Source organism: Camellia sinensis, chromosome 15 (genome assembly GCF_055761805.1).
Source record: "Camellia sinensis isolate YWXY chromosome 15, ASM5576180v1, whole genome shotgun sequence".
In the NCBI taxonomy this organism is placed as follows: Eukaryota; Viridiplantae; Streptophyta; class Magnoliopsida; order Ericales; family Theaceae; genus Camellia; species Camellia sinensis.
Genome location: NC_138975.1, coordinates 39,170,482 through 39,182,109, shown reverse-complemented (window position 1 = coordinate 39,182,109; position 11,628 = coordinate 39,170,482). Strand labels below are relative to the sequence as shown.

The following is an 11,628-nucleotide window of genomic DNA, read 5'->3' as shown; positions in this document are numbered from 1 at the left end:
AAAAAAAAAAGGGTATTAATTTTTTTTACCCTTTTTCTGTTTATCATCTCTCTCTCTCAAAATAGGGTATTAATTTTTCTTACCTCTTGCTCCTCCACTACGCCGATTGCCATCGTTGCCTCTATTAGTCTTGCCGATCGCCACCGCCAGTAGTAGCCTTGCCGGTAACCGTCACATCTTCTTCGCTCGATGATTTGGTACATGGTTTCTCTTTGCTCTTTTTCTGGTGTCACTTTCTCTTATTCTCTGTTTTGGTATGGTGACGAAAATTAGTGAAGAAAACAAATTTCGTCACTAAATAAGAATAATCCATGAGGAATTATAAATACTGTCACGTATAATAAAAAAAGAAAAATAATAGGTGACGAAATTTATTTCCGTCAATAAATACTTACTTTTAGGTGAGAAAAAAAATAAGTTTCCTCACCAAAAATTTTGAAAGTTTTGGTGAGAATTTTTTTTTTCGACAATTAAAAAATTATTAATGAGGAATCACTACGACAAAAACAGTTAAAGATTACACTTTAACAAAATGAAAATATCTCACTTTTATTAGAAGTGTGATAAAAAAAATTAGATTGATATTTTAATCACACTTAATTTGATTAAGTGTGATAATATTTATTTTTTATGATACTTTTTAATTAAGTGCAATTATATATATATATATATTTTTTAATCTCACCTTCTAAATAAGTGTGATTATATGTAATTTTTTTAATCACAATTTCTAAATAACTGTGATCAAAAAATTTTGAGGAAAATATTTACCACCTAATTTTATTTTATGTTTAATTTTGAAATACCAATCACGCTGTTTACCCCTCTTTTCCACTCTCTCATTGTCTTGAACCCTAACCCGTCAAACAGAGAGCGGTGAAGGTTGAGCAAAATCAGAGGGCAATGGCGAACGGAGGTTGACGGCGGACTGATGGGTCTGCGACGACGAGAGGAGGCAGCTGTGAAATCTGGGTGCCTGCGACGAGGTTTGATGAATTAGCCTCTGACCTTCTCTTTCCCTCTCTCTCTCCCTCCCTCCTAAATCCATTGGATCCCATGTTTCTGAACCGGCGCTCCTCTTCGCGAACACCTTCTGCTTCATTCTCTGGATTTCTGAGGTACTTTCACATTTGGGGTTCTCTTAATTTGTTTGGTTTACTTTCAATCTCTTAAATTGAATGTGATGATCACTAGTCCGAGAGCAATCCGCTTATTGGTTATACACGATAATAGTTAGCTGGCAGAGGTATTGATGGTTCACCTTTATTAATTGATATGAATGAGGGTTTGAATTAAAGGTTGCTGGGTTGATGGTCCTCTGCTTCAGCATTATTGAGGCTGGTTGTCAATTTGTTTAGCATTTGATGCTAGAATTAGATATTAGCTGAATGTAAAGGCTTGAACATATTCAATTAGGAAATAAAAAGGGCTGATGATCTTGAACATACTGTCGTGGGTGACATAATGAGAAAGTTTGACTCATCAAGTAACATAGGAAATGCTGTTCTATATGAGTGCATATGCTGTGCTTCATCCATACATCCCAATACTAAGTTATTAGAGGCTGCAGCAGAAGCAATATCTAAATTTTTGAAGGTTTGCCTTCTGCAACTTGTGTGTGTTGTTTGCTTTTTTTGTCTTTAACTTGTTTTCATGCATTCTTATCTGTTGGACAGAGTGATAGTCACAATCTAAAATATATGGGCATAGATGCCCTAGGTCGGTTGATAAAGATAAGTCCAGAAATCGCTGAACAACACCAACTGGCCGTGATTGATTGCTTAGAGGTGAGAAACATTTTCTCGTATGCATTTGACATCAATATATTCGTGTTGATGGAGCCATCAGAGATGCAGGCTGTGCTCATGTTCTTTGTTTTTCCTCTTTGTTTTTGTGCACACTTGAATGGCTATACCTTTCCATGTTAACCTTATTTTATTGCTTTAACAACTGTGTAGTTAATATATACTTTCTGTCTGTTTTGTGATTAGTTTATCTGTCTTACATGAGCTGTATATGCATTCATGGAATTTTTTAGATCAATCTTGCTTTGTCAGGCTGATGTAAACTACTCCTATACTTTGACCTCTGCTGAAGTATTTGTGAAATTTGTCTTATGGTAAGCAACGAAGTATTTGGAATGTAAATGTTTATAAAGCATTATCAAAGTCGTCATTGGAGTGATGACACCTAGCACTTCAATGGAAGAGTGAATAATTCCAAAAAGTTTTCCTCGCTTTTAGAAATATATGAAAGGAAGCAAGGATGAGCTAACTGTTCTTTGTAACTTTGACTTTTTACCTAGTCTATTTTATTGTATATGCATTCATGGAATTTTTAGATCAATATTGCTTTGTCAGGCTGATGTAAACTACTCCTATACTTTGACCTCTGCTGAAGTATTTGTGAAATTTGTCTTATGGTAAGCAACAAAGTATTTGGAATGTAAATGTTTATAGAGCATTAACAAAGTCATCATTGGAGTGATGACACCTAGCACTTCAATGGAAGAGTGAATAATTCCAAAAAGTTTTTCTCGCGTTTAGAAATTTATGAAAGGAAGCAAAGATGAGCTAGCTTTTCTCTGTAACTTTCGCTCTTTAGCTAGTCTATTTTATTGTAATGGCAAGTATTACCCAACATTTGGTTGCATAAAACATAGCTAGCATTATCGCTGCTTCAAAAAGTTTTTGTAATGACCTCTTGCTGATTACTGGGGTGTTTTTATTACTTACCAGAAAGGAAAAACTGGAGTGTCTCTCTGAGGAAAAAGCGGGACCTTTGTACTCAATGAATAATAGTTATGATTAATTGAAAGTATGTGATAACTAGATATGGCCTGATAAGGATGCAGCTCAATGCTTCCTCTTCCTCCTTTTTTTTTGGTTCATTTTATTTATTTATTTTTATAAGTTCTAATCTTTCGTGTTTCCATTGCGAAATTCTTTCTGTTTCTATGGTTGTAATCTTATTGAAACTAATGCCACGTTACCCTTTCAATTTGATGTTCAAACTAACTTTGACAATTTTTCATCATAATTGTTCTTCAACTATGTTTTGGTCAAACTTTGACATGCTTGATGACACAGGACCCAGATGATACTCTAAAGAGGAAAACCTTTGAACTTCTCTATAAGATGACGAAGTCCTCCAATGTAGAAGTTATTGTTGATCGTATGATTGATTACGTGATAAACATTAATGACAATCATTACAAAACTGAAATAGCGTCCAGATGTGTTGAGCTTGCGGAGCAATTTGCACCAAGCAACCAATGGTTCATTCAGGTTATGTCAATGTTACCTTTTCTTGTTGTGATTGTTTGGAGATAACATTATATTTATGTCTTCTGAACTTCCACCTATTGGCTTTCTCTTGATTTATGTACTACAGACCATGAATAGAGTCTTCGAGCATGCAGGGGATCTAGTGAATATTAAAGTGGCACATAACTTGATGCGGTTGATTGCTGAGGGATTTGGGAAGGATGATGATACTGCAGATAGTCAGCTCAGATCTTCTGCTGTATGTATTCATAATGAATTTCTACTGGCTCACTTCATATATTTGTTGTTACTTAAAGCCAACTCTAACAGTCTTCTTATATTCTGTGATCTAATGATTCTCACTGGGTTATCCAGAATGAAACTGTTTGCTTTAAAATATGATGTTCATTCATAGCAAAAAAAAGCATTTCTAATTTAGCATTACTCTCTTGATGTTTAATTATTTTTTGGCTGCAGGTAGAGTCATATTTGCATATCATTGGAGAGCCAAAGCTGCCATCTGCATTTCTACAAGTACACAGCCCCCCCCCCGGTATATGTGTTGACATTGTTTTGGATATACTTCTTGTGTTTGTTGTCTTATTTCTTAGTTTTGTGTCACAGGTAATTTGTTGGGTCTTGGGGGAATATGGAACTGCAGATGGAAAGTATTCAGCCTCTTATATTACTGGGAAGTTATGTGATGTGGCAGAAGCATATTCCAGTGATGACACTGTCAAGGTACCTTGGAATTTTGTCTCTTCGTATGGTATGGAGTATCCAAATTTTGTATTTGATGACTCAGTTTTGATTGAGAGCCCTTGAGTAATCTAAGAACTGAAAAAGGAAAAACTACCAACTTTGAATCTCTTCAATATGCACATGCATATAATTGATTATAATTTATTGAAAGGAGGGTTTCTTTGAGATTTGATACAATTGATTTTTTTTTTTTTTGACAAAGTAATACAATTGATGATTTTATTGCCTTGCACTCATTTCTTTTCTAGTTTGAACTTGTACTGAATTTTTTCTTCCTTCAAGGCATATGCAGTTACAGCACTTATGAAAATATACGCCTTTGAGATAGCAGCTGGGAGAAAAGCCGATGTGCTACCTGAGGTAGGTCTTTTTGGTGTTTTCAGCACACGTCTCGTACCTTAGCCATCTAAATCAGTTTTGTACTTAAGTGGCTGAGTATTTGTGGTGGTACTTGCTGTTAAATGGGATCGCTATAAATCATAAGCCAAAGTTTCCTCTTTCTCTTCGACTCTGCCTCAACCCCATCCTTCTGGATCTATACCATATCCTTAAATTATGTTGAACCTAAATCATGTGTCTCTAGGGTATGCATTCTCTCTTTGGAGTTGATAGTTACGATGCGATTTGAGCCTGATTTATTTGATTCATTTATGTTCTCAGGTTTCCCTGCTAGTGGCATTCTTCCATTTACTGCTTCCCTGCTTTTCTATATGCACTGCTTGCTATATTAATTATTATTATTATTTTGGTTTTGTATGTGTATATCATCACCAAAATATATGTGGGCATCATAGACAAGAAAGTATATGCTTTTCTGTGTCATAGACTCGTATTCAGCATCATGAGAATTCAATTCCGCTTTTATGTTTTGACTATACATTGGTAATTTCTTTCCTTGTTGCAGTGTCAATCTTTGATTGAAGAATTATCAGCATCCCACTCAACAGATTTGCAGCAACGTGCATATGAGCTCCAAGCAGTCATCAGCTTAGATGCTCATGCTGTTGAAAGCATTATGCCACTGGATGCAAGTTGTGAAGACATTGAGGTTTTTTTTGATATCTTAAATATAGGCAGTGTTTGACAAGTTGGTTTTTGGGTTTTTTTTTGATTTTTTTCACTACAAGACAAATGTTTTACAAAACCAAAAAAAACTAATCCAAACAAAATATCACATCAAACCCCATAATCATTTCACTTTTTCTCTCGCAAACATCATATCCAACCACAAAAAAATCCAACTATCTTCTCAAACACAATTTTTTTTTTGGCATCTTATGTTATCCGTGTTGCTTTATCATCAAGGATCACCTCAACTCTTTGAAGTTTTGGTTTGTTAGATGCATTTCTACTAAATTGGTTTATAAAATAAAATTATTTATATCTGAGTTTAGATGTAATTGATAATATATTAATGTTTTCTTTGTTTATTTTCTTTGCAGATTGGTTTTTAATGACGTTCGGAAGTTTACTTGCAAATGAAGATCAACTGTTGAATTTTGTTTCCTGAACGAATACTTAGTTGTAGTTGCAAATCAAGATTGAGTGTTGAGTTTTTTTTGTGGATTTCACGTTAGTTCATTTTGGGATTTGCTTTGATGGTTTTTTTGTTACACTTAATGGTTTATATTATTAAAGTTGTTTGATGGATATATTTTGATTTATAATATAAATTGTTTACTGAATTTTTTTGTGGAGTGATGTACAATAGCTAATGGATTTCTTAGTACAATTAAAAGGCTATTGGGATATGAGCAGGGATATTTGTGAAATAATAATTGAAATTAAAATATAAAATATGGAACAGGTTTAGTGACGAATTTGTTTCGTCATTTGTATTTGTTATTATGACAAAGTGATTATTCGTCATTAATAAACATTTTTTGTGACAAAATTTATTGCAGCGCATATATGAAAGTTTTCATTGATTTTGTTGTTTGGTGACGAAATGTATTTCCTCATGTATATAAATATATTTGAGAGGAAATATATTTCGTCACCCATGTATGACTTTTGGAGACGAAAAATTTCGTCACCTTTACATCTTACCGTGACGAAATTATTTCCTCATCAATGATCAACATTTGTGACAAATTTATTCGTCAACTAAAATTATAAATATGGTACTGAATAATTATTTGGTGACGAAAATGAGAATTTTTGGCGACAAAATCTTGTTTTATTGGTGACAAAAAATTTCGTCACTGAACTAATTTCATTGGTGACGAAATTATTTTTCGTCACGATGGTTTTTAGTGACAAACATTCAATGACGAAACTTGTGACGAAAATATTTCGTCACAAATATCTATAGTGACGAAATTAGCTCTTTCGAGACAAAAAAATTTCGTCATTCAAAACCCATCTTGTTGTAGTGAAAAACTATTGGCTGATTTATTTATTTAATTATTTTAGAAATAATAATTATCCTTTAATTTATGAATTTCAAATGAAAATATAACAAAAATATTTCATAATCTCTCCATCCTAATCTCTCTCACCGATTTTCAAAAAAAATATTAAAACTTGTCTGCCTTCTCTCTTCTCCAAAAAATCAGATAATATTTTTCATGAAAGTTGTGAAATCTTTCTATATCTTACATATTCTATTATAACAAAAAAAAAAAAAAAAAAAAACTAAAAATCAGATATACAAACAGATAAAATTAACAAATTTGATTTTTATTTATTCAGTTAAAATCTTTATTTTGCATCTCAATATCCAATTTAAATTTTAAAAATCTTTAAAATTTATCTAAACAAATCTAATTTGAAAATATCTCTCACTATCATATTTTAAATCAAGGGAAAATTATTTATAAGTCCTATTAGAGAGACATATGCTACATATGATCCTACTAAAAAACTTATGTTCCCATAAGTCATGTGGGAAGTTTGTTGACACATTTACCCTCAATATTAGTTGTTAATATCATAAATAATAGTAAAACCATATATAGGAAATTGAATGTTACCATAGATCATATCTATATAAACGTAATGTAACGTAACGTGACGCGTACATAAACGTAACGTGACACCTATACGTAACGTGACACCTACATAAACGTAACGTGACACCTATGATCTATGGTAAATTGCATGTTACTATGGATCATATCTACCTAAACGTAACATAACGTGACACCTACATAAACATAACGTGACACCTATGATCTATGGTAACATTCAATTTAGGAAATTAAATGTTACCATAGATCATATCTACATAAACGTAACTTAACATGACACCTACATAAACGTAACGTAACGTGACACCTACATAAACGTAACATGACACCTATGATCTATGGCAACATTATAGGAAATTGAATGTTACCATAGATCATATTTATATAAAACGTAACGTGACACCAACATAAACCAGCAACATTTTCACATTCAATTTAAAAAAATAAAAACTCATTAAGTTTGCGAAACGTAACGTGACACGTTACGTTATATTTATATAGGTGTCACGTTATGTTACGTTTGTATAGATTATAGCGATCCTGGTTCTTCCTTCTTTGATTGTTGTATCCGGACTTAGGTTCCATGGAGTTGGTGGTTGCATATATATCTTGTTGTCATCATTTAATTCCATATATTTGAGTTTTAGGATGTATTGGACGTGTTTCGAACAGGTTGGTCGAGCTTAAGTCCCATTCCTAGTTGCCCAGATTTTTGGTGGTCCGCTCGAGCGAAGTTTATACACTTTCAGCATTTTGTGCCTCTGTAAAACTTCTGCATGTGCATTTTTCACGCTCGTGCGGATTTCCTTACGCTCGAGCGGGTCGCCCTCGAGCGGGCCTCTTGGCGCTCGAGCGGGTTTTCAAAGTCTGTAAAAATACTGGAAGGGGGTAATCTACGCTTGAGCGGATTTCCTTTTGCACTCGAGTGGGTACTTTTTGATTTTGTGTCTTGACGCTCGAGCTGGTCTTTTTACGCTCGAGCGGGTCCAGTTTTTTGTGTTTGACGCTCGAGCGTCCTATTCTCCGCTCGAGCGGGATAGTCGTATATCAGATGGCAGCTGGGTGATTTTGAATCACTTTTCACATTTTCTTTCTCTCTCTTACTTTTCTAAACCTCCATTGGAGAGCTCCTCTCTCTAAAAACCTACTTCTCTCTAGGTATTGATCTAGTTAGAGTAATCTCCCACCTTAGTCCCTTTGTAAAAAGTGTGGAGTTTGTTGTGGGCTATCTTTTGATCCGAAAAGTTCTTGATTTGGAGCACTTCAAGATTTCTATATCTTCTTCCTTTGAGCTCCAAATTTGAGGTAGGGATAACTACTCATTTCTATGGTCTTTGACATAAACTATTGGTCATTTTGATATAATGTTGAGTTAGGTGATTTTGGGTGTTAGGGTTTCAAAATGTATAAAGAGGGGTTTTGTATTTTGATGCCTATACATGTGTATTTGGGTCTAGAAATGTGTTTATTGATGTTGTTGTCGATATTTGAGCATTTGGGTCAAAGTTAAGCAAAATGGGAGAAAGCCCTAATTTTTGTTATAAATTAATTTATACAATTAATTTGGGAATGTTATGGAAATATGAAATTGAGTTGGAAAAGATGAAATTGGCATAATATGAGGTAGAATGGTGGAGTTGGATTTATTAATCGCTCACTTTTAAAAATGTCAATTATATATATGTTGAGACATTTATTATCTGTTTAGAAATAACTGTTTTGGACTATCGGTGGAGGATAGTTTTGATTGTTGTAGACACTGCATGATGATTAGGTGAATTAAAACTAATCAAGTTGTGTATATGAATACATGGGTGCCGAATCCCGCGGACGAAATTTTCGTAAAATGGCAATTCGAAATTATCTATACATGGGTGTCGAGTCCCGCGGATGAAATTTTCGTAAAATGGCCATTCGAAAATAATTATACATGGGTGCCGAATCCCGCAGATGTAATTTTTGTAAAATGGCAATTCAAAAATATCTGTACGTGGGTGCCGAATCCCGCGGACGCAATTTTCGTAAAATGGCAATCTGAAATTATCTATACATGGGTGCCGAGTCCCGCGGATGAAATCTCTGTAAAATGGGCCATAAGAAAATAAAAATACATGGGTGCCGAATCCCGCGGACGCAATTTTCGTAAAATGACTGTTTGAAGTATTGTTGGCATGAGATGTAGTCTCACTTAAGTTGTTTGGCCAGGTTCTGAGCCATGTTTATCAGTTGAGTTTTTGTTAAGTGAAGGATTATGGAACTGGATTGTATTGTATGTTGGTTTATATCAGTTAAACGTTTATCAAGTGCTAATATTTTAGTTATTGCTCATATTATGTTTAGCATATCTCTACTGCATGTTGGCTCACCCTATATGGGACATCATTTTCAGGTACAGGTGTTATGCCACCTCCAAGGACGTAGCTTGGGAGGCTTGAGGCTGTCAGACTCCTTTTTGTTGTTTTGTTGTATTACATGTATATCAAGCCAAGGGCTTATTTTGTGTAGAGTTAGTACTCTCCTTTTTGTAACCAAGTGTTGACTTGGAAAGTTGTAAGCCTATAGGGCATCTACTTTTGTTGTCAACATATAATACTTTTTGTAAGAATACTCTGATGATTGTAATATGAAATCTTTTCTATTTATCGTGAATGTATGTTATGATGGGTTTATTTTTGAGGGCGTTATAACTTGTCACGTTACGTTACGTTTATAAAAATGTCACGTCACGTTATGTTTATGTAAGATCTTGTGGAATACATTCCTATCTAAATAGAACTTGAGACTCTATAAGAAATTACACAGGACTTAGCCTAGCATAAGTGTCCGAAAAATGACTTATAAATAAGTCTCCCTTAAATCAATAAAACCCACATGTCTATCACATATCTAACTCACATCATATCTTATCTAAATAATAATAATTAAAAACAAATAGAAACCATAGATAAATTAAATTGGGGGAAAAAAAATAGAAATTCACAACTCCATCTTAAATAAATTGAAAAAAAAAAAAAACACCAAATAGAAACAACACAAAAATAAAAATTATAAAGATAAGAATTTAAATATGGATCTCAAAAAAAGGGGTTTCTAACCCACAAGCCTTGTGGGAGCTCCAATATTCCAATCTTAATTTTCTAAAAATAAAAAATATAAAGATAAGAATTTAGATATAGATTTCAAAAAAAAAAGGTTTCTAACCCACAAGTCTTATAGGAGCTCCAATATCCCAATCTTAATTTTCTAATTTTTTGATTTAAAAAAAATAAAATAACCTCAACATTTATTAACTTCTTCCAACCCACAAGCCTTCTTGACTTCTCGCATAATTACTGCAGCATTCTTTTCAACTTCTTCCATGCACTATGGTTAGTGATGCGATTGTTAAATAATTTTTATAAAAAATTCAAAAATAATAATTTGTATGCTAAAACAAATATAAATATCTACATCAATATATCTATATCTATATCTATATTATTATATTATCTATATCTACATCTATATCTATCTATCTATACTATATATTAAGCAAAAAGGAATTTTTAACCCTAAGCCTTGTGGAAGCTCCAATCTCCCAATCTAAATTTCCTAATTTTTTGATTTAAAAAAAAAAAAAACCTTAGCATTTATTAACTTCTCTCAGCCCCCAAGTCGTAGCCTCATAATAACATTTTAATACATTAAGAACAAGCATAAAAAAAAATTCTTTGAAATCCAACACATATAAATTCCTTGAAAAGTCCCAACACATATGATTATTATCCCTCATAATAACTAAGAGGGTAATTTATATGCGAGTTGGGCCGAGCTAGGCTTTTATAGGCCTCAGTATGAAGGGCTGAGTAAAGAAGTCATAAAGTTACTCCGATCTTGGAGAGGCTTAAAGTTAGCCCGGTCTCAAGCCCAGAAGGTAGACTGGTCCGAGGGACTCTTGATGTTAGTCCGGTCGAAGGACGCTTTGTAGTTAGACCGGTTTAGGGATGCTTTGAACTTATACCGGTCATGGCGCAGTGAAACAAGATCGGTCTAAACCTTGGTAAAAGATAGTTCGGTTTTGGGCATACCATGGTTTGTAAAAAACTATGGACAGAGAACCGAACTAGTTATAGTTCGGCTAAGCATAGTCATGACTACTTCGGTCGTATGGTAGGTCGGCCATGGAAGAACCATCTCACTTGGTTTAAGCAGTGAGGGGGGTATTGAAGGATAAGCATTATCCTTCAGGAGTATGAATCCTAGGAGGACTCTGCATGGAGGAGTAAAAGTCCTACTAGGATTGTGCTGCGCAAAAACCTATAAAAGCTCACAAACATCACCTATGGAGAGGTAACACAACTTTGGTTCTTTGATACACAGAGCTTTTTGCCTACTTGTCTATTTTACTGACTTAGGCATCGGAGGGGTTTCTGGCACACACCCGCCGGTTAGCTCACGTTTGTGTTTTCAAGGAATAGAGCGACGACGTTTAGAGGAGCGCAGACTTGATAAACAGGATTATACGAGAAGGTTTATTTCTTTCTTGTACAATTGGCGCCATCTGTGGGAAAAAAAGACAGGACAAAACCTCTTGATCAAGCTTTACCTTTTTAGGAACAATGGCACACAATGAAGATTTACCACAGTCT

The 11,628-nt window shown here is 34.1% G+C and overlaps 1 protein-coding gene across 1 annotated transcript; it reads left to right on the top strand.

The window, feature by feature from the left end:
• Positions 1–1,450: 1,450 nt before the first annotated feature.
• On the top strand, positions 1,451–5,149 carry LOC145813392 (AP-4 complex subunit epsilon-like). Its single transcript, XM_082908712.1, has 8 exons — positions 1,451–1,596; positions 1,677–1,787; positions 3,090–3,287; positions 3,394–3,525; positions 3,744–3,800; positions 3,891–4,007; positions 4,311–4,388; positions 4,933–5,149. Exons 1-8 carry the CDS (start codon positions 1,465–1,467, stop codon positions 5,110–5,112), a joined length of 1,005 nt encoding a protein of 334 aa, XP_082764838.1. The 5' UTR covers positions 1,451–1,464; the 3' UTR covers positions 5,113–5,149.
• The last annotated feature ends 6,479 nt before the right edge of the window (positions 5,150–11,628 follow it).